At 44.0% G+C, this 25,077-nt stretch overlaps 1 protein-coding gene across 2 annotated transcripts in view; it reads right to left on the bottom strand.

Moving 5' to 3' along the window:
- TSPAN7 (tetraspanin 7) overlaps window positions 1–16,564 on the bottom strand; it is a 250,411-nt gene extending 233,847 nt beyond the window's left edge. Inside the window, exon 1 of one of the 2 annotated variants that reach the window (XM_041718583.2) lies at window positions 16,325–16,564. In XM_041718583.2, the coding sequence (XP_041574517.1) occupies window positions 16,325–16,405 (81 nt within the window). In that variant the 5' untranslated portion in view covers window positions 16,406–16,564. The remainder of the gene's footprint in view (window positions 1–16,324) is intronic. The other variant, XM_072935059.1, reaches the window with a different exon arrangement.
- Between the last annotated feature and the right edge of the window lie 8,513 nt (window positions 16,565–25,077).

Genomic DNA, 25,077 nt, shown 5'->3' with positions numbered 1-25,077 from the left:
ACTTCAGTAGTGTGATATTTGTGAGCAACTATGTCCCTTCATAAAGAGAGTTTCAAAACAAACAATGCTAGTTTTTCTTCATCCAAATACCTACATCATCAGATTAAGTTACCTAAATTCTTCCAACTTTTCTATATAAATCATGTTTCACATACTGTTGGCTGTAACAGAAAACATAGTAAAATCTTGTCTCTACAGGCCTCCTCACCTTCTCTGACCAATTTGAAATATGTAATGCGAAAATCCACATCTTCCTACAACAGGAACCAAGTATAAACACTTACATTTTACAGTCCTTCGGTGGTTTTCTTTCCAATTTCAAAGTCAGGTAAAAAACTGATGGTTCATTGCAACAGTGAGTCAGAGACCAGGGTGGCAATGGATAGTGTTATAACACAGATATTTCCTTCCTAAGGAGATAAAGAACTGCCTTTTCCTCTAGCAGTGATTGCCAAGCCCATACAAAAGAAACCTGCCAAGTTCTATCTGTCTGCAAGGTCAAAGTATTATGATAAAGATCTTTTTGCCTGTTGACTTGTGATATACACACAGACTTTCGAAAAGGAGAGAAGGGTTCCACATTTAAATTCTGGTGTGAAGTTTTGGGAGGAATGTGGCAGTTTGGAATCTATGTAAATCCTACAGCCCTTACATCATTTCTTTGGTAACTTGTCATGCCCACCAAGAAGAAATTTTATATATAGCAGCCTGTGTATGAGCAGCAGTCAAACTAGTCTATGGAATAACAGGAGAAGGAACCTCCTCACCATCCAGCTCCTGATCTCCCCAATGGAAAGAGCAGGCTCCTCCTGCTCTAGGGAGACCAGACCTGGACCAAAGCCATTCATTAGTGGCTTTCCACCCCCTCCTCTCTCATCAAGCCACTAACAATTTAATGAGCTATTTCTTAAGAGCAGAGCTTAAGGGAGGGAAGTGCAAGGGAGAGTTATCATTAAATACTTTCATATCTTCAGCAGCTTATGCACAAAAGCAGGTGCTCCCTCCTTTGCTGTTCTCCAGAAGGAATGCCCTGGGACTCCACTCCAGAGCTAACTGGGAACTGGAGGACCAGGGAATACCCAGCTGCCACCTCCATCAAGGGTAAATGCATTTGACCATTCAGCACAGCCACATATTCCACATCTCCTGGAGAAAGTGGGGATAAACTTACCTTCCCTTGAATGACCAGCAATGTGTTTCTGGTCTTGTCACACACAAGATTGCTGGTGAAAAAGCCTTTAAGTGAATGCAGAATCTGGCTTTAGCCTAAACCCAAGCAAGTTTGTGTACATGGGCCAGGGCAAGAGAAGGAACTGTCACCACCTGACTTGGGTTCCTCTTCTCTCCCAGGGTGTTTTAGAGGCATTCCTCAAGGATTTTTGCCTGACACATTGCCAACATTTTCTGCTTTTGCTCAAAAGACACACATCAAGACAGCAGGAACCACGGTCAACACTAGGAAAGTGCAAGTTCATAAGGCAAGTTGTGAGACAAATCCTTCCAGGCCAGGCTGACAGGAAGGGTCTTCCCCTTGCTCAGCTGCCCAAGGATAAGGGTATATCCTAACAGGATTGCCTTAGGTTATCTTCCACATCATTCTCAGGGCAGTTATAAAGTGTATTATCTACTACAGGTTATTATTCTGCTGGTGAGAATAGAAGTCAGAGGGTGGTGAGTCACGGGAAGAGTTTTCCCAGGAAACTGTGGCTGCTCCAGTCCTGGAAGAGGTCAAGGCCAGGCTGGGTGGAGTTTTGAGCAACCTGGTCTAGCAGGTGGCATCCCTGCCCTTGGCAGGGAATTGGAAGCAGAGGATCTTTCAGGTTCCTTCCAACCCAAACCATTCTGTGGTTCTATGACTGCATCATCCCAGGACTGACACAAGATCTAGTTGTCTTGTACAAAGCAAGGACTGCTAAGCCTCTGTATATGCAGGGGAAGGAAAAGGATTTAAATGTCAGAACCAAATGAAATGTTATCTTCTAAACTGAAAGCTTATAGGACAGCAACAACAACAAAAAGCAAAAAAACCCCCAAAAACCCCATGAAGTAATGAATTTCCCATGACTGCCTGATAGTGAATTTTGCAGTAAGAAGTTTCTCACATTTTTATTCATGTTGTCTCTTAGTGTCAAGAGAAGACAGGTACCAATATATACTCTAAGAGCCCTCTGGAAGGCCTGGTGTGCCAAATCTTAATCACGTGGCCATGCCTGGGATCTCTTGGCCTTTTCCTGCTGGCACCTGGACAAACATCCAATATAATACAGCACACAAAGCAAAGGGTGGCTGTGGCTAAGCCTTGGCCACCTCAGTGGAATCAAAGTTTGGCCTCCACAGGCTGTGTTTAAGATCACAGCTTTATTCATTCATGCTTTTTCCCTGCCCCCTTGGAGATGTGCCCACTGCCACAGATGAAAGCCAGGCTGAAGCAGAGGGGATGCTGCCAGCCCAGCATTAGGAAGACACTTTCCCAGAACCTGAGCTCTGCAAGGCAGCCACTTTCTGACACATCCCCCTCTCCTCTTTGGCCCTTTGCCTAGCATGGTACTCAAGTATTTTAGTGCCACAGCAAGCGAGAGGGGGAAATACTGGTCAAACCACCTAATTCTGGTTTTCTTTCTGCAGTTTTCCATTGGTTACTCCATTTTCAGGCCATCCTGTGGTAGAGCACACATGGAAGCAAGATTACATCATAGACCTGGCTGCTCTCTTCTGTGTATTTTCTCTCACACATTATATTTGATTACAGGATAAGCAAAAAGAAAAAAGAAAAAAAAAAAAAAAACAACCCAGAAAACTAGCAAGCACAGTGATTTTATGCAAGAAGAATTTCAATATTATTGATCTAGCCCAACATGAACTTGATTTTCACATATGCCAAGACTTCAAATAGAAGTCAAAAATCAGATCTCTGCAATTCCAGTGCCAGCTGTGCTTCCTCCTGGGAAGCATTCATGATGCAATCCAAAACACATATGTAGATAACACTGGCTCCTACCCCTGTGATCCTTCCTGTCCTTGCTAGCATGGGCCATCTGTTACTGCTTAGCAGGCAGCCCGACCAGACACTTGATTGGTACGACTTGCATGAAAAGTATGAAATAAACTGCCAGGAGAAATGGCATTAAGAAGTCTTTCCCAAGCAATTTACCATTTGAAAAGTGTAATTTAAACTGCACCACATAAGGTGATAAAAGAAAACAAAGCAGGAACTGAACCACAGAGCAATCTCTGTCCCTACATGATACCCACTCAGGGGGAAGGAGAAGTGGGAAACAGAAATCATGCTGTGGCTAACCTGAAAATTCTCTCTGCCTAAAAGCAGCATGGTCCAGGAATGCCAGAGAAATTAATTACCTTCTGCTGGGTCCCTGCTGAGCCCTTTGCCCTCTTGTTCACCCAGCCACAGGAGAGGCAGAACCGAACAGTGACTGCTTTAAGCCATTCTGCTCTGCTCTCAGCCTGACCAGCTGGGCAATAGCCATTACAAGGGATTTTAGATAGAACTGCACAGGGCTATCAGAAGAAAACCAACCTGTCATTCACCCACTCAGAGTCAAGATGCACGCTAGGATGAATGATCACATCTTTCCATGAGCTGTCACCGCCTACACCCACCAAACACCGAAATACACCTTAATCCAGGCTAGTGAAAAGCCTTAATTTAACTCTGACACAAAACCAAGAGCAGCCAGCATTCATTTCTTCCAGAAAGGTCTCACTGGGCTGGGGGAGAAAGCACATGCTACAGAATAGGCTCTCAGCATGAACAAACTCCCTTCTACTCGAAGAAATCCTCAAATTAAAAGTTTCCTTCAAGCAGTAAGTTATCTGATAGCCTTTTCCTTATACCATTTTGTAGCCTCAGATGACAGCTTGGGAAGCCCCACTGTCCTTCCCAGCACAGCCTCTGCCCCTGTAGGTGCTGGTGCTCTCTCCCTGTGCCAAAGCAGAATCCTGAGAGCTGCATGCCCACACAGAGTGCTCTTTTTAGCTGCCTGATTACAAATTATCAAACAAAACTGCTAATAACTCTTTGCAGCAACCACAATATCCACTGCATGAGTAAACTAGAGAGAAACCCTTCTTGAGATAAATAGTCAGCCCAGTTCTTAGAAGCACTTGACAACCCCACTCACAAGACCTGGCAGAATCCACAAATGACAAAATTCTGCATACTAGTCTTTAACCAGAACTCCACGTTAGCAAAATCTTCCTCTGTGTCTCCATGTCCATAGAAGAGTAAAAGCAAACAAACCACCTTGTTCTGGAGGTCACCACTTGGACCTGATCCTGCTTGCCACACTTGGAACGTGCCATGGAGATAACAGATGGCTGGCACTCAGCACAAAGAGCATGAGAACATTCTTAAGCAGGTACACCAAGTCTCCTCTCCATGGGAAAGTGTGTCAATGTGCTCGTGCCCCAGTCAAATGATTTTCCACACTGAAGGTGGATAGCCATCCATCCACAGAAATAAATGTGCAGCTCTTTCCTTGAAGAAAAACTATCCCCCCCATGCCCTACATGACAGGAATATTTTTCCCCCACAAAAGGGCTGCCTAATCTGTGAAATCAGGAAATTTGCACGGATCATCCCCAGCTGTGGAAGCCCATTCACCTTGGGGCTTGCCCTCATGCACCAGCAGCTCCACTCCCTCTCCCAAGACACTGGACAGTCTGAGAGGTTTTTTCAGAGCATTGTCTGTGCAGCTTCAGAATAAAGAAGCATCATGGTGTATCAATTCCATAGCTCAGATACAGCCAGCTGCTCCATCATAATCTGTCTTCACAAGCAGTATTCATTAGACTTCTCAGAAGCATTCCCATACTCTCTACAAGCAACATCAGGTAACCCTAATTATTATTTCAGCTTTCTACTCCTGCAACTGAAGTAAGATGTCAAAGTGAATGCTACAACATAATAATTATTACAGTTAGGGACTTAAAATAACTAACTCACAGCTGTGCCACATCCTAGACATATTGCCTGACTTGCACCAGAGGCTCTGTCTTATCAAATGGACGTGCCAACTACTATTTTTTCAAGTATTACCACTGGTAAATAAATCCAAAGGTTTAGTGCTGCTATAAGTAATTACACAATGCTTCTTAAGAATAGAGAAAATATAACATACAGCTATCAATGTTGTAAAAACTCCCATCTTATCAACATACAGGGTGCAGCCAGGGTCCAGTTTTTTCTGAATTTAATCCAAATAACATGCACTCTGCCATGGCCTCTGATGCCAGCCACAATACTCAGCATTTATTCATCCACCTGCTGACTCGTGTGGGCTCACTCTACTCCATCTCATCAACACAGAGATAAGTCTTTTGCTCTTGTATTCTTTTAGTTTAGGCTTTGTTTTCATAGAAGCTGCAAAATTTTAAACACCATTTTGCCTTTTTAGGGTCCATCCAAACTTCAGTGGGACCACCAGACCAGAGGATAACATATCTTCTTGTAAAATGATGCTGTGCTGCAAAATCATGGGGTAACCAAAGCAAGTCTAAAGACCAGAGGCAGAATTTAACTTAATAGAGGAAGGGGAAGAAAGTTTATCCTGTTGAGATATCCAGCACACAAATGAGTGATAAACGCTCCCAACCACATGTCTATGGGAATTCTGTGGAATCCAAGCCAGAGTAACTCTCTGTTTCACTGAACATGAATATTAAGCACAGGTGAGTTTCAAAAACCATTGCCTGACTGCATAAGACAGTTTGGTCATGTTTGCTTCCCACTGAATTTAAGCAGAGCAAGATGATATTGTAAGACATTTTACACCTTTCATATGCACCAAGCTGAGTCCACCCACACGTGCCCATCAACCAGAGATGATGTAATTCTTCTTGAAATGTCTTTTTATTTCATATTCTTTTGCTTACCAGTATTGCAGTAACATATGATGTAGAGCAAATATGTTTCCAAAGGGAAAATTTTAGTGCCACACAGACTTGGGCTTGGTTAACAACTGATAAGCTGGTTACTGGTACTAGAAGAAAAACTGGTTAATTATCTACTCTTCACTGATGATATGGCCCTTATATCATTAGTAACTGGTTGATTGCCTAAGATCTAAGGCTTAGCATGAAATTCTTCTCTATATCCTTCAGATTTAGAGGTCTGCAATCTTAAAATATTTTTCATATTCAATAGTGCTGGAAAAAATAGGAATTAGTTTTGGTCTGACACCTGATATGACCCTGAAAATTAAGTGAAATTAAGAGAAGAAATCAACTAAGTGGTTGTGGTTCAGTTATAATCTTTATCATTTGAGGATTGCATTGCTCTAAGAAACAACCAAGCTCCTTGCTTTAATACTGGCCATTCTTCATGGCATAGGGATTAATCCTGTCTGGTCCCCCAGCAATTTGAGGTCAGTGAGCAGGAGGGAAGGGAACACATTAAATCTGATACTTCTGTTAAAAAATAGCAATGGTGCAGCATGCTCAGGTTTCTGTACAACAGGGACCAAGTTTGTTGTGTGCTAAAGAGTATTACATGTGTATCATACTAGCTTACAGAAACTGAGGCAACTCTTCCATATCATTCTGATCAATTCCACGAGCTGAAAATTCTCTCTACCACAGACATACCTATTTTGAGTACAACCATCTTGTCACAGAGCAACTAGCTGCTGCTTACAAAACACAAAAGTCTTGGGAGTGGGAGGTTTTATTTTTGTTGCTGGTTTTGGTTGAAAATTACACAAGTGCTGGATGAAATATTGTTTATTACCAACTGGCTGGTCCAGCACATCTCCTGCAGTTTGTCATTTCACTGGGTACAGAGGGAGAGCCCAGCCCACACCTGCCTGGCAGTGCTCTTGTGCTGGCAGGAGGCTGCTGCTGTCCCCTGGCTGTGGCAGGGACCACCTTGGATGAGACAAGGACCAGTGGCCCCATCTTGAACATATCTCTGGTGAGAAAAGCGAAAGCATCACGCTGAAGTTGGAGATCAATAGGGAAAGGTTTAAAAAAGAGTGTTTTTTTCCATAAGGAATTATTTATCTACAAGGCCATGGGCAAAACTAGCAGTTACCCCATCCTGCCAGTGAGAGCTTTGCACAAGTGCTCTGAAAGCTGCACAGACATCCTGCACATATTCAGTAACTGCAGCAAGGTCACACTGCCTCCTAGAAAGGCTGTTATGTGTCCCCAGTCCTACTTGCCATGACAGAAATAAACCTGTAAGGTCATCTCTGTGCACTACATTATTTTGATTTTTAAGTGGTCTGACCTTCTGTTGGAAAATCCTGATAAAATCCCTTTGCATCAGCTCCCATTTTGTGAGAACAGGAAGCAAGGAATATACCCAGGGTTGGCTTGTGTGTGCCAGGAAAGAACAGGGAAACATTCCTTCAAGTCAGTTCTCCAATATCTTGAGGTCCTTGTTCTTTCTTCAGGAGGTTTTAGATCACACTTGCATAGAAAAAAAAAAAACAACAACAAAAAAAAAACCCAAAACAAAACAAAACAAAAAAAACCCCTGAAGACTGCAGGTGATGGGTGATGCACAGATGGCCTATAGGTTATTCAGGGACAAGACAGATCAATTTAAGCCTCTAGATTATTTGAACCCACACAATTTAACTCAGCAGTTTTCCTGAAGTATACCGGAAAGAGGAACTCACTTCCTGGTAACATTCAAGCTGACCTCAATATTTATAAGCAACTGCACACTGGATCAGCTTTAACTGACTTAAAGAATCAGCCATACAAAAAAGGAGCTCTAGCATAGCATCAACGACCTGAAAACAGAGGAAATTTGAAAAAAAAAAAAAATCTCAAAACCATGCAATAATATCAGCTGCTGGTTTCCTCTAAGACATTATTTGTCAGGTAAATTGAATCATGCTCTATCTGCAATCAGTGCGTGCCACAGAGCAATAAATGCTACATCCAGCACAGGGCAGCTGCACCAGTGAAAATGAACCCAGCCATGAGATGCAGCCATCAGGGAAAGCATCAAGGTACTGAGGGTAACCTATCTGTATTTGTTTCCCTCCTTTGTTTTCAAAGGGAAACAGACATGCACTTAATTATGTGCCCATTCCAAGCCTAATTAGAGCCAGTTAGGTGTTAAGTACTATTGAAGTGAAACAGGAGGATTGAGTTTCTATCTCTTCTTCTTTTAATGCATACCTGGAAAGTGTCTCCTCCTCTATCTTAACCTATTCTCCCAAGATTGAAAGGCCCAACTTTTGGGACACATTTCTGGTGTGTTAACTGTCTCTTGATGCAGGGGAGGCCACAGCAAATTGTAATACAAATGATTTGGGCAGGAGACTATTAGGGAAGACATCCATGGCAGGAAATCTGCAGCAATCCTCCATCTCAAATAGCTTTTGGAATTGACTTGGATGTGTTTCCATAATCTGTTTACAATGTCCTCCACCTTTTCTTTGGTTGAGGTCACAGCAGAATATCTCGACAGTCCAAGCAAGCTGCACCTTTGTATTATCTTCAAGCATGGACAAAAATCCCAGTCCAGGTGTATATCCTTGCAGGCTACATGGGCCTGCAGACCCCAGGTCCCCAGGTCCCCATCTCTGCCACACTTTCACCTGTGGCTGGGCTCCAAGCTCCGGACACAATTTGGACACAATTTGAAGCCTTGGTGCTGCCCAGCTGGACTGATGCACGTGCCATGACACAACCTGTGATGCCATAAACTGGCCTCAGTTTCAAGTCCAGGTACAAAAAAAAAAAAAAAAAAAAATTCAGTGCTACCTGGCATATTCAGGAAATTCTCATTTTTTTGAAAAGTTCTTTTTTTTAGAATTTCCCAAATGACTAAGTTTTTATCATTGAGAAGACTACCTCCATCAAAAATGTCAGGTTTTGATATAGCTCCCATTTACTTTCAGAAACATATAAAATGAGCAATTTTTCATATTCTTTTGCCAAAAATTGCTAAAAGGAATTCTCCAAACACTTCAAAGTTGCTTCCAGATGGAGGCCAGCCCATGAGAAACTCCATCCAAATTACAAATGTTTTTAAAACTTATCATATGACTAAATCAGCATGGCCTCGCTGCATCTTCAGTTGCAGGAGATGTACTCAGGTCCTTACAGCAAGAGTTTCCTGTGTGCTGAGTTGCAGAAATGCTTTGCTGGTGGCATTCAGTGCAATTTGCTGCTCCTGTGCACTGCATTCTCTGCAGCAGTGCCCATAATCCGGTCAGGAACAAGATCCTGGGGAACTTGTCAGCTTCCCTGGGAGCTTCAATCCTGTGGCAGCAGCAGGTCTGAGCTGATCATTTCTGTTCAGAGGCATTAAGGCACTGAGTGGTTATGTGGGTCAGGCAAACTCAATGACAAAAAAAAACATTTCAGTTTGATCCATCCAAATCCACATTCAGTCCAAACCAAACCCAACCTTTTCTCAAAGCTCTCAGCAAATATCTCCCAATAATAAATGATGGCAAGACAAAATTTCAACCTTCTGCTCAGCCCACGCTGTTGGTGAATGTGGTGAATCCTGCCTGGCTTTTGGGAGAGGGTCACTGCCAGCATCACACAGTGACCAGCCAGAAACAGAGAGCAAGAACAGAGAGGGAAGGGGGGCTGCTTCCTTCTCATAAAGATTTCAGTACTGTCCCCAGAAACATAGAGATGAAAAAAGCACAACTGGAAGACAACTTGCAAAACACTATGTGGAAATTATAGCAAAATTAGTATTAACAACATTAACTTCCACTCTTTCATTACAGTAGCTCCTAAAAATTCTGTGTCCTCCTCCCAGAGCTCAAAGAAGCAGCTCAGCTATGAAGTAATGATAATCCAGTAAGACACAAGTGTGCCATGCTTCAGAGTCTCTTTAGTGCAAGGAAAATTCAAATACTTCCCTCTCCTAACCCAGAACTGTTATAGAGACAGAACATTTCAACCACCTGCCCACCACCCTGAGAGAGAGCTAGGATGGAAGGAAGCCTGCTCTGCCTGTGTGAAGGATCTCTTCTCTGAGAGAGGATTAAAACCTAATTAACAGAAATGAGCCTAAAGAAGTAACATCATCAAATAAAAATGGCCATACAGTATCTGTCATCTGCTCCCCACAGTCACTTCTGGAATCCTGCATTTTACTCTAAAGATTCAGTCGCTGGGGTTTGCAAGACACTGAGAACAACAGGGCTGAAAAGTGTAAATTTGGTGTCTGCAGAAGGGACTCAGCAGTACAGCAAAGCCAGCATCTCTGTAACAAGCATCACTGGGCTTAAACAGCATGTGAAAGATTTCTGCAAGCTCACATGCACAAAGAGCCTTTCTAGATATTCATCTATTAACTCACTGGCACGTAAATTTGTAGGACAGTTGCAACAACAGAAGAAATAATGATAAAAATCCAGAGATGGAGACAACTAACGGTACCAGGTAACCTAATTTCCCTCCCTGACAGCACAGGAATTGATAAATAGTCACAGAATCAGAGATAAAATCAGATTATTGGATCCATTTTAAATTCCCTTGGTTTACCTACGATAATTGTCTCCGTTTCCTTGACAAGCAAGGCTGGAATGAACCAGCATCCAAGGACTCTACTGCTGTTTTCATGGCAAAGTGCTAACAAGGCCTCCCCAGCACCTTTCCTTAGAATTTATATTTACCCTGTTTAGATCACACAACAGGTTGCTCAGGGCAGAAGGGAACACTAAACAGCCAAATGTTTACTACACATGCAGAGCTCCCCCACAGCCTCATGCCCTTCCCTGTGGAAAACAAGGGCTCCTGCCACTGCTTGGTTATGAATGCATCCTGTGCCTTCCCAACAGAACTGAAACAACTTCCAAGTCACCCACGATCCCCCTTCACCAGTCCAAACTTACCCATTAGTGTGAAAATGTCCTCATCCTCAAACTACAGAACTGTCCTGATGCAAACTCCAAGGTCAAGGAGTTGCACTTGCTGAGATGCAAGCACAACTCCACAAACAAAAAAACCCAAAAACATTTAGCCAACAGCAAAGTCAATTATTCCATTAAATGAGGCGCAGAATGCTAATTTGTACCAAACCCACACAATTTTCAGAATATGAAAATTCCCAATCAAAACCCCACTAAATTAATCCAAGCTGGGTACATATTCCAAGAAGGAACTTAGAAAGCTGACTCTGAAGTTATGGTTTCAAACACCATCTAGCCCTTTTTTTTGTTGTTTTTAAAAATCCAGTTACTTATTTAGCCAACAGAATTCACCTTGGGCTGTGCTTACTAAAACACCATTATCTCTAATCTTGCATGTATATCATTATGAGAACAGAACAGGGAACAACTGACTTAAGGAGGCAACTGCAAGAGGTTTGTGCCTGAACAATGGAGCACTTCAAATCTTTCATGATGGGGGGGATACTGTGCATTTCTGAGAGCTTGTTTTTTGGGGGGATTTCAGGTATCTACATATGAGTAATAACACTTCTTTCTTAAAGTATAGCAATGTTGACTTTGTAATCAAATGGAACGACCAAGAGATTGAGCAATCTAAGCCACATGGGAAAGCTAAAGATTTCCCAAAATATTTCTTCTAAAACCATCTGCTAACATATATTTTAAAAGAATTAAAAGAAAAGAAATACAGGCATGGTAAGAGGTATTAAAAAGACCAGAAACATGCAGGAACCAATGCAGAAGCACTGGAAAGAAGATATGGGGAGAAAACCAGTTATTTCAGCAACCCAGCTGGACACTTATAGGGTAGATGACTAATGCCACTAGCAACTCAAAGGGACAGGCAAATTTAATCCTACATTATAATGCAGAGCTCAGATGGCTGCATTTGAGGATGGGTCAGGAGTTGAACCATAAATCTGTGTTCTGAGTAGGCTGCCACATTCACTCTTTGTCTCAGCCATTTCCTGGAAAACAGGAATTCCCTGCCATTCCAGGCTCTGTGAGCCCCTGGAGTGGCAGGGAAATGCTCCCTCCACCCTCCTGCCACAGCAGGAGCTGCCTGTCCCAACAGCAGAGCCACTCCCAGCACCCACAGGTGACCCCCTTTTGGGGGAACTCTGGGATGATGAAAATTGGGGGGCACTTCAAAGCACTCACCAGGAATTCCCACACCTCCCATGCCAGAGGGGCACTGACCCATCACCCTTCGTGGGGTCATCTCCAGACCCCCTGACCTCCACCAGTGCCACCACACTGCCAGAGGAACTGGCTAAAAGAGGAGGAACCATATGAAAACACGCAATTTCAACCTTTTTTAAAATTACAGCCCTGCTGTGGCCTCACAGCCTACTGACACTTACCTGTCCCACCTCCCTCCTGCTAACTTCCAGCAGGTCCCACCAGGATGCACAGGTCTATTTTCAAAGCAGTAAAAACTCAGAAAACAAAAACTACCACTAACTGAGTAGCTACCTTAGCTCTGATTTTGTCACGTAGCCAAAGACACGCCAAGTTGTAAGAACCTAATGTAGGCCCCAAAAACTTTGATCACTTCAGATCAGTGACCCACCTTGGAACATTATCCAAATGGAAACACTACATACATGCTTTTATTACATTAACTGACAGCAAGAAAACCCAATTCCAGCAGGACAGCACATGCAAAGCACTTGTTTGAGTGCCAAGGGTCTCACGGGGCCTAGGATCAGAAAATAATCACTTTGCTACAGCGCCTATTTGGGGCAACAACAAGCTTTGCATGGAAGACAAAACCTATTTTCCTCAGCCATATAACTTTAAGGACAAGTGCATCCCTCCCAAAACACATTGAAGCAGGCAGTTAATTTGGTAAGAAAATATATTTAGAAAGCTACGGTAAAATATTAATTATACACATGTTTTAAGACCAAAGGTTACTTAAGTACTAGACAAATACAAGGTACTGAGGGGTGCTTCAAGGTTTCTCTCTCCTATAAAAAATTCACTTAGAATTCTAATCCAAAATTCATCTTCTCTTAAAAACAAGACAGGCTCTAACTTGGATTTCTATGCAAGCAATTTATGATACCCAAAAGGAAAAAAATAAAAATAGCTAACAGCCAAGCAGAGCTTTTATCACCTTTTTTTAATCTGCTAGTTCCAAAGTAGATGCATTCAGTATAGAATTCTGATTAGGAAAAAAATGGCTGTTGAATTTTTATTACTACATCCCTTAAGGACCAAAAGCGGTAACCTTAGGCATTTAATGTGTTCTATGAATAACAATGCATATGAGCACACAAAAAGCTTGTTATCTCTGTTTATGGAATTTTTTTACCATGTTGATACATTTACAGAGAGAAGTTGGGAAGTATGGTGAGGGGGAGGAGAGGAAGCTATCAAAACAACAAGTTACATTAAACAAAACCTATTTGGAAAGGAACAAGCTATGCAGTATGAAATTTGAATGAAGTGCATCTCCCCATTACGGTCCTACAGCTCCCATGAAATCTGTGCAGCCTCATTTAATGCTTATACTAAAAGCCTTCACCTATACACATCTGTCCCACAGATACAATGCAATTCATATTTAAGCCTGACAAAAAATCACTTGTTGGGGGAATATGCTGCATACATTCAAGACTTTCTTATTTTATAAACAATGTGAAAAACACAGAAGTCCTTCATGATGGTTCAGAACAGCTCACTGGATACAAAGAAGCATCTTCTCCTCACACCCTCACATCTGTAACCACCTGACCCAAGAGGCAAAGGGTTGCCACCATACACCACCCCATCACAGTATGAGATTCTGCCCTGTGTTATATCACAGCTCCATTCCCACAGCTAAAAAAAAAACCCATGAAAACTGCAGCTAAGCAACACAGAGCTCTCTCCTTCAGAAATCAGCTTACAACCTCTCCAAAAAATGTGGGAAAGCCGTCAGAATAAAAATTTACAAACCAGCCATTTGTGGTGCTGGCATGGTTTCCTTCTGGTATTTAGCTCAGTCCAAGAAAAAAAAAAATTAAATAGTTCCTCCAATAGAATCCTTCCCATATTTTCAGCTCTGAGAATTCACAAGGACTCGAGTTGAGTTACACTGACTCCAGAGCCAGCAGATTATAAGATTACAAAAATCAGAAAATAATGGAGGGGGGGAGGTTGAGGGAAGTCTATACATCCCTCACCTCTCAAACTTGACTGAAAAAAAGAAAATGAGCATACAGCCAGAGTACACCATGGTTTTGCTCTCCCTATGGCATCCTGCTTCAATTTATTCTAAATGGATTCCGAGCCCAGAAAGAGGACAAAAATGTGAGTTAGTGTTTGTTCTTCCTTTTAGCACAGAACTGGTAAAGACTAAGAATCTGCTGTCAAATGCTCTGGACCTTTACTGAATCCTTTGTTGTCTTCTCCCACTGAGACCTGCCTATGTCCCTAGGCTGGAGCCTTGAGAAACCAGATGCAACAGCAAGCAGGATTCTTCATTCGCCTTTGATCATGGCTGCAGGATTTGTCTCTAACCATTGATTATTCCTCCTTTTCCAGGCTCAAGGAAGAGAACAAGTAGAAACTCTGGTGGCTGTCGAACGTTAAGTAACTGGAAGAGTGGCCATGCCCCTGGAGAAGACTGGAGAGCCTGACCCACAGTTCAGAGGAAAAGAATTCCCAGCGGAGCATCCCACCAGCACAGCCGCCTTGCTGGAGCCCAAACCCGAGCTCAGCTGTGTTATTTACCCCACGAGGTCCCAGCTGTCAACCTGGCCTGGCATCCTGACAGCCTACGGCACAAATGCCCTCAGCCAGCTGCTTGGCTCAGGGTACAATTCTCTCTTTTTAAATGAGATTAGCGTCGGTGAAATGTGCTAGCTCAACGGGCATGCTCATCCAATCCTCTGTTTATTCGGGCTACAGCAGATACAATGATCACTTAAAAAAAAAAAAAAAGACACAATTTTAAAAGATGCCATGAATTCGCCTGGGCTCCTGCAGTTGTTCACTCATCACAGAATGAAGAGGGGTTTCTTACAGATCTGCTGGGAAGTGAGGACTGGAAAGGATAAATCTTCAAACTGTGTAAGTCTATAAACTTAGCCACCTACCTCCTTGAGACTAATGTGAAGAATCTACTTGTCAACAAAAAACCCAACAGATTATTCTGGCTTCCTATCCATTTCAGTCATCAGATACCTCTGCTGCCACCAAAATTATTAAAAAGAATGGGTGGGGGGGGATATGTTAAATATCGGGGGACAGGTACAAAGGAGCCAATAACACCGAGGTACTGCCATAAGTATGGATAAGCAAAATGTCTTTTGGTTATGCTTAAAAAAAAAACAATGAAAGCCTGTGAAGTTAAAGTTGAAACAGCTGAAGTCCTGTGTTCACTGCAAGGATGTCAAACGTTATTGCCATGAATAAGCAATTCCTTGTTTAGAATGCCTTTTTAAGCAGAAAGATGAAGATTTGAGTCAGTGTGTTTCACAGACACTTAGCACAGCGACAGAGCACAGCCAACTCGGAAGGGACGAGCGCGCCTCAGAGCGCCGTACCGACGCTGTGCGAGCCGGTCCCCAGCTGCACACAGCGGGGCCATTACCGTGCGCTGTCACCCTGTGCCATTAAAAGCTCTTTAACCTGCCGATCGCCGCCGCGATACGCGGCTCCTGCCGGGGATCTGCTGACTAACAGGCCGGCGAAAAACCCCGGCCCTCGGGGTCTCCTCAAAAACACGGCCGGGCTGCCCGTCAGGCAATCGCGGCAACTCAATTAATGCATCTGGGTCAGGAGAATGGTTCGCGGGAGCCTGAGCCCGGTTACGAAACGCGGGTACCGCGGCCGGGGCGAGGGCAGCCCCCGCTGCGCGCAGGTACCGGCGGCGCTGGGGCGGCATCGCCCGCGCCCCGCGGAGGGACGCGGGTGCGGCGGGGACAGTCCGGCCGTGGGGACACGGTCCGGCCGTGGGGACACGGTCCGGCCGTGGGGACACGGTCCGGCCGTGGGGACACAGTCCGGCCGTGGGGACAGGTCCGGCCGTGAGGACACGGTCCGGCCGTGGGGACACGGTCCGGCGGCGGGGACACAGTCCGGCCGGCCAGAGGGGCGGCGGGGAGCGGCCAGGCTATGGAGGCTTTCGGGGAGACCCCTGCAACTTTCCCCCGCGGGGGCTCGCGGGGACGTGCTCGCCGCGAGAGGAGGCAAAACCCATCATTTTTTATACGCAGAAATGTGTGTGTGTATATGTGCGAGCTCATATATATATATATGTGTGTGTGTGTGTGCACGCAGATCGCGTTCCGGCGGACATGCCCCGTCCCCGCTCCCCAGCGGTGCCGCCCCGGCGGAGCCGCGCTGCGGAGCCCCCCGTGCCCCCCGCCCCGGGCAGGTGGGGGCCGGGGGGTGCCCGGCCGTGCCCAGCGGTCCCCGTGTGCCCGCGCCGCACTCACCCAGAACACGAAGGAGTAGATGATGAGGAGGGTTTTCAGACACGTTATCACGGGTTTGGTCTCCATTCTCCTCGATGCCATAATACTGAGATCCCGGCTGCAGGCTGGGCGCGGGAGGAGGCGGAGGAGGAGGGAGGGAAGGGGGAGGAGAAGGGAGCGGGGGGGCGGAGGGAGGTGAGCTCAGCTCCCGGCTGCCGCGGCCGGGCTCACCGCGCCTCCTGCTGCCGCCCGGGGACCCCCGCCCCGGGCCGGGCACGGGGGGCTCGAACATCGTCTGCTGGGGGGCGGCCGCGGGGGTGACACTTACTGGGAGGTCTCGGGCAGCGGGGGAGGCACGAGGTTTTGAAAGATGAGGTGAAAGAAACCCCTCTCGGGGAGATGCTCGGAGGCGTTGCTTGGGCTGCTCAGGGGCTTGGGAATGGAGGCGCTGCATGGTCGGAGCTGCAGAGGGAATTGCTCGTACGGGAGAAAACATCTTTCAGTGTCGCGGTTAAAATGTGTGTTCCTGTGCAAGCCGCAAAGGTCTGGAGACCACAGCAAGGGCGAGCAGCGCAGGTTTGACGGTGCTCTGGTTACAGCGGGAGCTCTGCACCGAAGCCATTTGAGGGACTGGGGCTCCTCCAGCCTCTTTTGCAGCTCTAGTGCAGGTGATGTGTGGAGACTCAGAGCTGTGACTATGAGCGGTGCCTTACAAGAGCAGGGCATGAAGCTGGGGTGCTGCTGGAGCCTGGCTCCTAGCCCTGGCTTCATGTCAGCTCGAATCTGAACTCTATGCTAAAACTACTCGGTATATCGAACCCTAGCTAAACTGATCAGAAACACCATACTTCTATGTCTTTGAGACCCTCGGCTTCAGCTGGAGTGACAACAGAGAGCTGGACAGAGCCTGCCTCTCCTCCTGGTGGCCGCAGCCACCAACCAGCCCACTGGGGAATCCAGCAAGGGATGGACAGCAGAGAAATACACAACCGAGCTAGTCTAGAAATACATAACCGAGATGGAAAGAGCTGATCCTGCAGAGCCCTGGCAGCTGTGTGGGTCTCACCAGCCTCCTCTGGGTGGGAATATAAAAGGTTTGTGGGCTGGCTGCCTCCAGGAAAAGCATGGCCAGAATGGGGGCACACATGTGCCTTGGCAGCCCAGGCTGCTCCGCCAAGACCGTGGGCAGGCACAGAGGGGATGCCTTCGGTGTTTTTTCCATAGTTCACATTTTGGAGGAGGTTGTGTGCAGGGGAGTGGATGCTGGAACACTGCGTGTCCCTCCTGAGTGGTGTGCCTGCACACAAAGCAGGGATCTAACTATGACTTTAACTGCATTAAAATCAAAACAAGGTCAACACTAAACAGTGAATCTCCTCAAACTACAAAAGTACTGTAGTTTGTGCAGCTGAGATATATCAAAGTGATGAAACAGCCTTTGCCATTCAAGAGACAGGGTTTGAAAAACAGTGAGAAAAAAAATGGTTCCTGAGCAAGTGTTTTTGTAATATGCAGAAGTTTTGCCATGAAGACTGATGCAGGATTTTGCTGGGTTTAACTTATGACTTTTAGAGTTATTAGCCTACTGTTTCCCAAAACAATGAAGGCATCTAAAAGATGCTTGGAGAGGGAGTATTCTGCAGGAGATACTGGGGTTTTTTTAAGCAATCACCACTTTTGTGGAAAATTCAGATGACAGGTGCATAAATCTTTATTGGCTTGGCCATTAAAATGTAAATAAGTGCACTAACTGCAAAAAATTGTATTGACACTAACAACAGTTATAAATATTCACTGTACAAAAATTACATTAAGATTTTTGACAGAAAATAGCTCCAAGCTGGAGAATTCTCTTTGTTCCTCCCGCACATGGGATGTAGAAAGATAAATGCTGCTGTCACAGCCCAGGGGACAGCAGCCATTTATTTCAGTAGCTATGGTTATACTTCCCCTCCCCTTCAGGTGTTTTTAAGAAAGCATGAAGCAAACTATAATATCAATCAGAATGGATATTTTGGTAGATGCTGATTTTGACAAAGACTCACATTTTCTGCCAATAGCATGTGATTTTTAGGTCACTTTGTCCCATAGTGCCTAATTTGAGATACATCCCCTGAGTCTTCTCAAAAGGATGTGTTGAGGATCTAAACTGAATGAGTGCCTACAAAGCCTCCCTTGACAGTGCTGTTAAAACTCATAAGATTTTACACCAGGGACCCAGAGAGAAAACAGAGGTGCAAGAAGAGAAGTCCACATCAGGAAATACAGCTCATTTCTTCACAAGTGTCAGTTCCTGGAGGAGATGATGTCCTGAGAACTGAGAAATGGAGTCTCCATGATAGCTCCACCTGAACCTACAGTCTTCTCACCAGGCTGTCTTTGAACTCTGAGTTGCTTTTTGGCACACAGTCAAGGAGGATATATTTTATTGGATATAGATGCAAATTTTGGATTAAAAATGAGAATGTCTGAACAGAGCTGAACTAAAATCTGCCTGATTACAGCAAATACCATTAAAATATGACAAGAGCACCGAGCCATCCAACATTTTAGGCTTAAATGGAATTACCGAACAATTGCTAGTCTTTATGTGTGGCTTGGAAATGCATCTACCTTTTAAAAATATTTTTATCATGGTTCTGCAGATTTGGGAGGGCAGATTCTCAAGTATTACTTGAACAAAATCAAAGCGAGCCTTTCTAAAGCAAAATACATTTTCAGTTCTGTAATTCACGCTTGCAAAGTTGGGAACATAATTGCTCTTCACATCTCCCCACAGAGAGAACATTCTTGTAGTTATTCAAAACAGGACATTTTTGCCTAACTGTGTCATTTGAAAAATATTTCTTTAAAACACTGGCAGTTTTCAGGGGTTTCTTCTGCAATCTGTAAGCTTGTGTTTCTTCATAATGCACAGGGAATATCCTGTCTTAATAAGTCTGTTTGCAAAGCATCCATCTAGAAGGAGCTCCTTCATCCCTTGGCAGAGCATTGGCAGTGAAAATGAGGACTTCCATCCTTATCTGAAGCTGACCTTGGCTATTTGATGGGTAAAATAGCAACTTTCTGGGGGAAGTGGTGGAAAAATGTAAAGGTCTCACACCCTTCTGCAGTTATAGCAGGTAAGAAATGTGGTGCTTTGTTCTCTTCATGCCCATTCTGGCCTTTCACGGGTTTGCTGTGGTGCTGTTGGATGCAAAGGCAGCAACCTCTGCTATCCTTTATTGGGCATTCAGGTTAATAATCCAGCCTATAAGGAGATGAATGTAGTGTTGACAAAGTCAACCAAGATATTTCCATTTACCACAACTTGGAAAGAAAGGCCCAGTCTCCTGCAGCACAGGCATAAGGGCGCACACACAAACATCAGCTTCAGTGGTTTGGCAACAGGTACAAGTTAGGATGAAATTCATATTCAGCCCCGATTCAACATAAAGGGCTCATGGGATGGCTTGCAGTATTGAGATTGTGGTGCTGACCATGATGGGCAGCAATACCTGTTTGCAGAGGAAGTAGTAATATTAGGAAACTTTCTTAAACCTTTTAAGAAGGTCTTTAGGATACTTTGTAGGAAGTACCTCATGCTTTATGAATTATACTCAGTTTATGCTCTTATGTTAGGCCAAAAAGAGATGTCCTTTATCCCCTTTCAGAGTGGGCATGAAAATATCTGTCTTTTATCAATAACTTTGATACAATATGCTTTTCACAACTCTTCATTATTTCTCAGAAAACCCCTTGATTTAAAAGGAAAGTTTATAGCTGGTTTGTAGGCAGGTACTTCTCATGGCCTGTGATGACTTTCCTGATTATTCCAAAGCTTTGTGAAGTGTTCTCTTGAAGGAAATGGAACAGAAATACATTTGTGACTAAGCATAACTACTATAACAGGATAAATTAAGATCATCAGCATTTACAGAGGGAGGGTAGAGGACTTGAAAAAGATAAGAGGTCAGAAAGCAGAAAAACACACAAAGGGCATATAAATACACAAAGATCAGGTCTATGTTATTTCAGGAGAAGCATTATTACATCTCCAAATTATGGGAGTTTTGACACACAGCAATAAGAATGGAGCCATACAATTTTATTATCTTCATCTTTAACAATAAAGTGACAATTAACCCTGCACATTTGCCAAGTCACTCAAATTGGTTTGTCACGCTGTATTTTCTCTGTTTTTTTCTTTTCTTTGTAATTATGAATAACAACACCAGATTCTCTCCTGTGTGTCCTTGGAATACCTGAATATTTTCTTAAATTCAGTAGATAATTTACAATAATCTTGGGAAGAATCAGATAATTTCTTCTTCTGGAAAGATCAATGTGAGGGGCCAAGAAACATCTATGAGGTCCCTGTCCTCCATGGTTTTCTGTTATTTAGCTTCTGTCAAGGAGTGTGGTTGGGCTGCACATTAAGCTGTGAACACCAAAGCATTCAGTACTATTTGTATTTTCCTCCTTCTCTTTTCTTGACTGTGCCATGATTTGTTTCCACTAAATTTCTCTTTTTTCTGCCCTGAAGCAAAAGCAGGCAGAACTCGGCCTCTGCTCCAGCACTGGCAGAAGTTACCCATTGTCATCGCTGGTCTGGGAGAGTTTGCATAAGAAATAGGGGCAGGAGAGCAAATCTCAGATATTCTGTTTTGCAGCAATCCCCCAACAGGACAGATGCAGGCTGACATGGAAATGTCTGTCTGCATATTGTGTGGTATTTTCTGGGCTGGGTAAGACACTGGTCAGCCTGGCACCTGCAAGGACCTGCCAGGCCCTGGACCTTGCCTCTGACAGCAGTCGCAGGTGGCACATGGAAGAGGACCCCGACCTCTTGCCTGTGGTGCTTCTACTCTTGTTGCCCCAGCTGCAAACTGGATTTTTTGTGTCAGCCATAAGAGCCCTGCAGCAAGAGTGTTCACATCCTTTCAGCAGAGACCACTCCAGTTACAGCTTGGAAACAGGTTTGAGAAAATTCCATTTTCCCCTGAGGCTTGCTTTTCCTTGTATGTATCTCAGGTCTAGTTCCAGAGGAAAGGAAACCATAACCTGAGTCTCGTGCAGCTGTTTGAGCAGAAAGGGAATTCTGGATGTCCTCAGCTTATGGACGGTGGGATGGGGAAAGCTCAGGTGTGAGACAGCTGATGGACCATGGGCAACAGAGGTGCTCCTGAGGGAGATCAAAGTGTGGAATGGGATATTCCAAGGACAATGTGAAGAGCACCACAGAGGCTATAGGAACACCAAAAGCTCTTTAGTAAATGGCCATGCTCAAGGTAAAATTAGACCATGTACATAACGTAAGGAATTTGAGGTGCACTGTATGGAATTTGATCCAATGTGTTTTCTCTCTATATGGTGTCTTGTTTTCCTTCTCCTCCTCTAAACAATGGCTCCTCTTTTTATCTTCAAAAAATGAGATGATTGATTTTTAAAGCTGACATGTGTCTAACAAAAATTTGCTAGTGATGAAAAGAGAAAAAATGACAACAAAATATTAGCATGTTTTAGTAAATAGAATTATACTATATCAAGCAATACAATTTAAAAAACAATTCATTACAGGTAAGGTGTAAGACAACAGATCTTAAAACAACCCATGAAACAAGACTGATACCTGGAGCACATCTTGTGCCCACATCAGTGCCAGTATAGGCAAAGTTCTCATTTTTCAAGGACAGCCTGTTGCATGTAGCATCCAGGTATCGCTTACATGAGCACACAAAAGCTCTGACTCCAGCTTAGAGGCCCAGCTGCTCATTGTGGAGCAGATTCCTTCTCTGTGATGCTGGGAATGGAGCAGAACTGCTCACTCAGACCCGGCTTATTTCTTGGGTGAGCTGGGAGGTGGACGAGAGCAGCTCTTCTTCCCTTGTGGAGGATTTTCTTGCTTTGTGCCCACATCCCTTCCTTCTGGAGGAGCAATCTGTTCCCTGGAGACACCCACTGCTTGTCCCTGTCAGGCTCCCTCAGTGATCAGCCTCGCTTCCTCCACAGCCATCCAGCAATTCCCTAAGCCCTTGGGTGAGGAGCTCTGCTCCTCTAAGACACAGTTGTGTCTCAATTTGTGTCAGTCTGCTAAGCACGGCCTGTCTGACCCTGAGCACACCCTCCTGATCCTCCTGGGGTCTGGACTGCTTAGGCTTGGGGCCAGCTTAGGTGAGGGGTGCAGGTGTCCCATCTTAAATCAAGCCTCCCCTCCCCTCCCCTCCTCTCGTTTATTGACTCATTTGAAATATTTTTAATGATGTCACTTGTATTCAATACTCAATTTCATATAACAAAAGAAAACATAAAAATGGGGCTGTATAAACCTCACCACAACAACACACAGTGGAAACCATCTCTGAAGAACCCCCTACATTGTCCAGCTCTCCCTGGAGCTTCTGACCCAAGAACCACAGGTCAGAACCAGAACATCCCATATCTCCTTGCTGTCATGCTGACCTCATGGATGAGGGACACAAAGCATGCCCTCAGTCCCTGGGGGTCACTGCAGATGTTCTATAGTAAAAAAGGGCAACCCTGACGGGGAAGAAACAATGATGTCTAGCTCCAAATCAGAAGGCTGAAGGATCTGCTTTATTAAAACTATACTATATTACATTAATATACTATTTAAAGAGAGACTATCCTATTCTACATACTTACTTCTTACTTACCTATCAACTAACTCATGACTCTCTGCTGAGAGTCCGAGCCACAGCTGGATCCCGTTGGTCACTGAACCCAAACAACCTTCACCAGAATCCAACCCAGCAATCACTCCAGATAAACAATCTCCACACCACATTCCACATGGCGAAAACAAAGGAGCAAAGATAAAGATTGTTTTCTCTTCTCTCTGTGCTTCTCCTGAGAGACAGAATTATGTTGCTCTGTACAGAGAATGTGAATGCCACAACGTCCCGGTGACACTTTTGTGGAATGTCCCCTGTGGAGGAGAAGAATTCAGCACGTCTCTTACTCATCCCTTTGGTGCTTGAGAACCTACAGGCTTTAGAAAAGTCTCTCTGACTCTGCTGTTTTTCCATTTCAGTGTTTTCCTTCCGCCTTGCATTTTAGAGTCCTCTCCAAGCCCAGCCCAGCCTGCAGACCTGCACAGGATCTTTTATCCCTCAGAGCACCTTTAGGGAGGTTGTCATGTAGCGGTTGCATGATGTACATAAGTAAAGGAGCTACAGGACTGCACAAGTCAGACAAAACAAAACTAGATTGTAGATTGCCTTTTCCTGGCTTCTGGTGACTTCACAAGCACAGCAAGGGCCTCTGTGATCCTTATGAATTACTGACATGGTATTTTTTCTGTGCAGGAGCAGGACAATAAAGACACAGAGTGGGTGGAAGGGCGTGGAGGCAAATAAATACACCATGGAAAGGCCATCATAAGGAGAGACTTCCCCACTTCCATGCAGGAGTAAAAGAACCAGGCACAACTTTCTGGGATGTTTTTTGATGCAGGATTTGGCATTTAGTGCCTGGATAACATTACTGACCTTCAGAGCTTTGCTGTAGTTGGTAAAATAGTATCAAATAAAATACAAAGTTCTACATTTGCTTTCTCCTGAAGATTTTTCTGTCAAATTGGGTCAACTTCTAAGTAAAGCAGGAGATCATTTTAGTCTGTCAGCACTGCAGAACTAGCCTGGTATTTGAAAATTACTTGTATGCTTGAAAATGATGTGGAGTCTGGATTTGGCAGGCAGCATTTTTTAAGATCTAATGGTATATAATTCAAAATCTGAACCTTTCTGCTTTGCTGACCTTACCATTATTTTAGCAAATGTTTGTTTTGGTGGGGTCTTGGGGGTAATATGAGCAAATGAAAGCTCCATAATGATCCTTTTTCCAATACTGAAAATAAAAAATAAGCCAACATTCCCCCCAGTGTTTTAAGTAGTAGCATTTGCCACCTTTATGAAAGTTCTATTATAGACACGGAAGCAGATCATAAAACTGCTCTGTCCAGATCTGCAGGGGAATCAAACAGATGGCAGATCCCACTGCAGTTTGGATGAAAATTTCATAGCTAGATAGGCAAGAGAATAGTCAAGGTCAGTGATGAGGTGAAAATCATGCCCAGATTTTCTTCAGCTATGTAGCATGTACAGCCTTCTCATACATTTAGAGGAAATGCACCAAACCCAGAAATTTTTTCGCAACGAGGAGCAAATGCCCTTAATGTAAGACCATATTGGAAACAATGTGCTTGCTCAGTGGTAATTTCTAAAATTAAAATTAAAATTAAAACTATTTTTTCAAAATGTGCTAGTATGTATTTTTAAAATTCAGTTGAATCTGAAGGTGGTCATACAGCAGATTTTAAATAATATTATTTGTGAATTTTGGCAACCAAAATGATTCTCAAATAATGGTTATTGTTATTCAATTAGTTCTGGGAACAACATACATGTAGAGTTCTTCCGTTCTTCTGTCTTTTATGCCCTCACAAATGTCTGAATTGAGAAGTTATGGCTTTAAATGGAAAATTTCCTCCCTGATTTGTTGCGTTCTTTTAAAAACAAAAATCCCAAGCAATCTAGTTTGTGATATACATCAGGCTCAGCTACACAGATCTGGAGGCTGTATTTCTCCCTTGTTTATGTCATTAGTCTGGTTTTAGTTAATTTTCATTTCCAGATGTCTCTTGTGCATGCTGAGTTGTTTTTTTCCTTGTGGTTAACAGGATATAAATTACCTTGATAGGACAGAGCTGTTTGCTCTGTTTTACTTGTTTAATTTCTGGATATGTTTTACTGAGCCTGATCCTTCATCATCAC

Source organism: Taeniopygia guttata, chromosome 1 (genome assembly GCF_048771995.1).
Source record: "Taeniopygia guttata chromosome 1, bTaeGut7.mat, whole genome shotgun sequence".
NCBI classification, from domain to species: Eukaryota; Metazoa; Chordata; class Aves; order Passeriformes; family Estrildidae; genus Taeniopygia; species Taeniopygia guttata.
The sequence above is the reverse complement of the archived record's forward strand: the minus strand, read 5'-3'. Positions and strand labels throughout refer to the sequence as shown.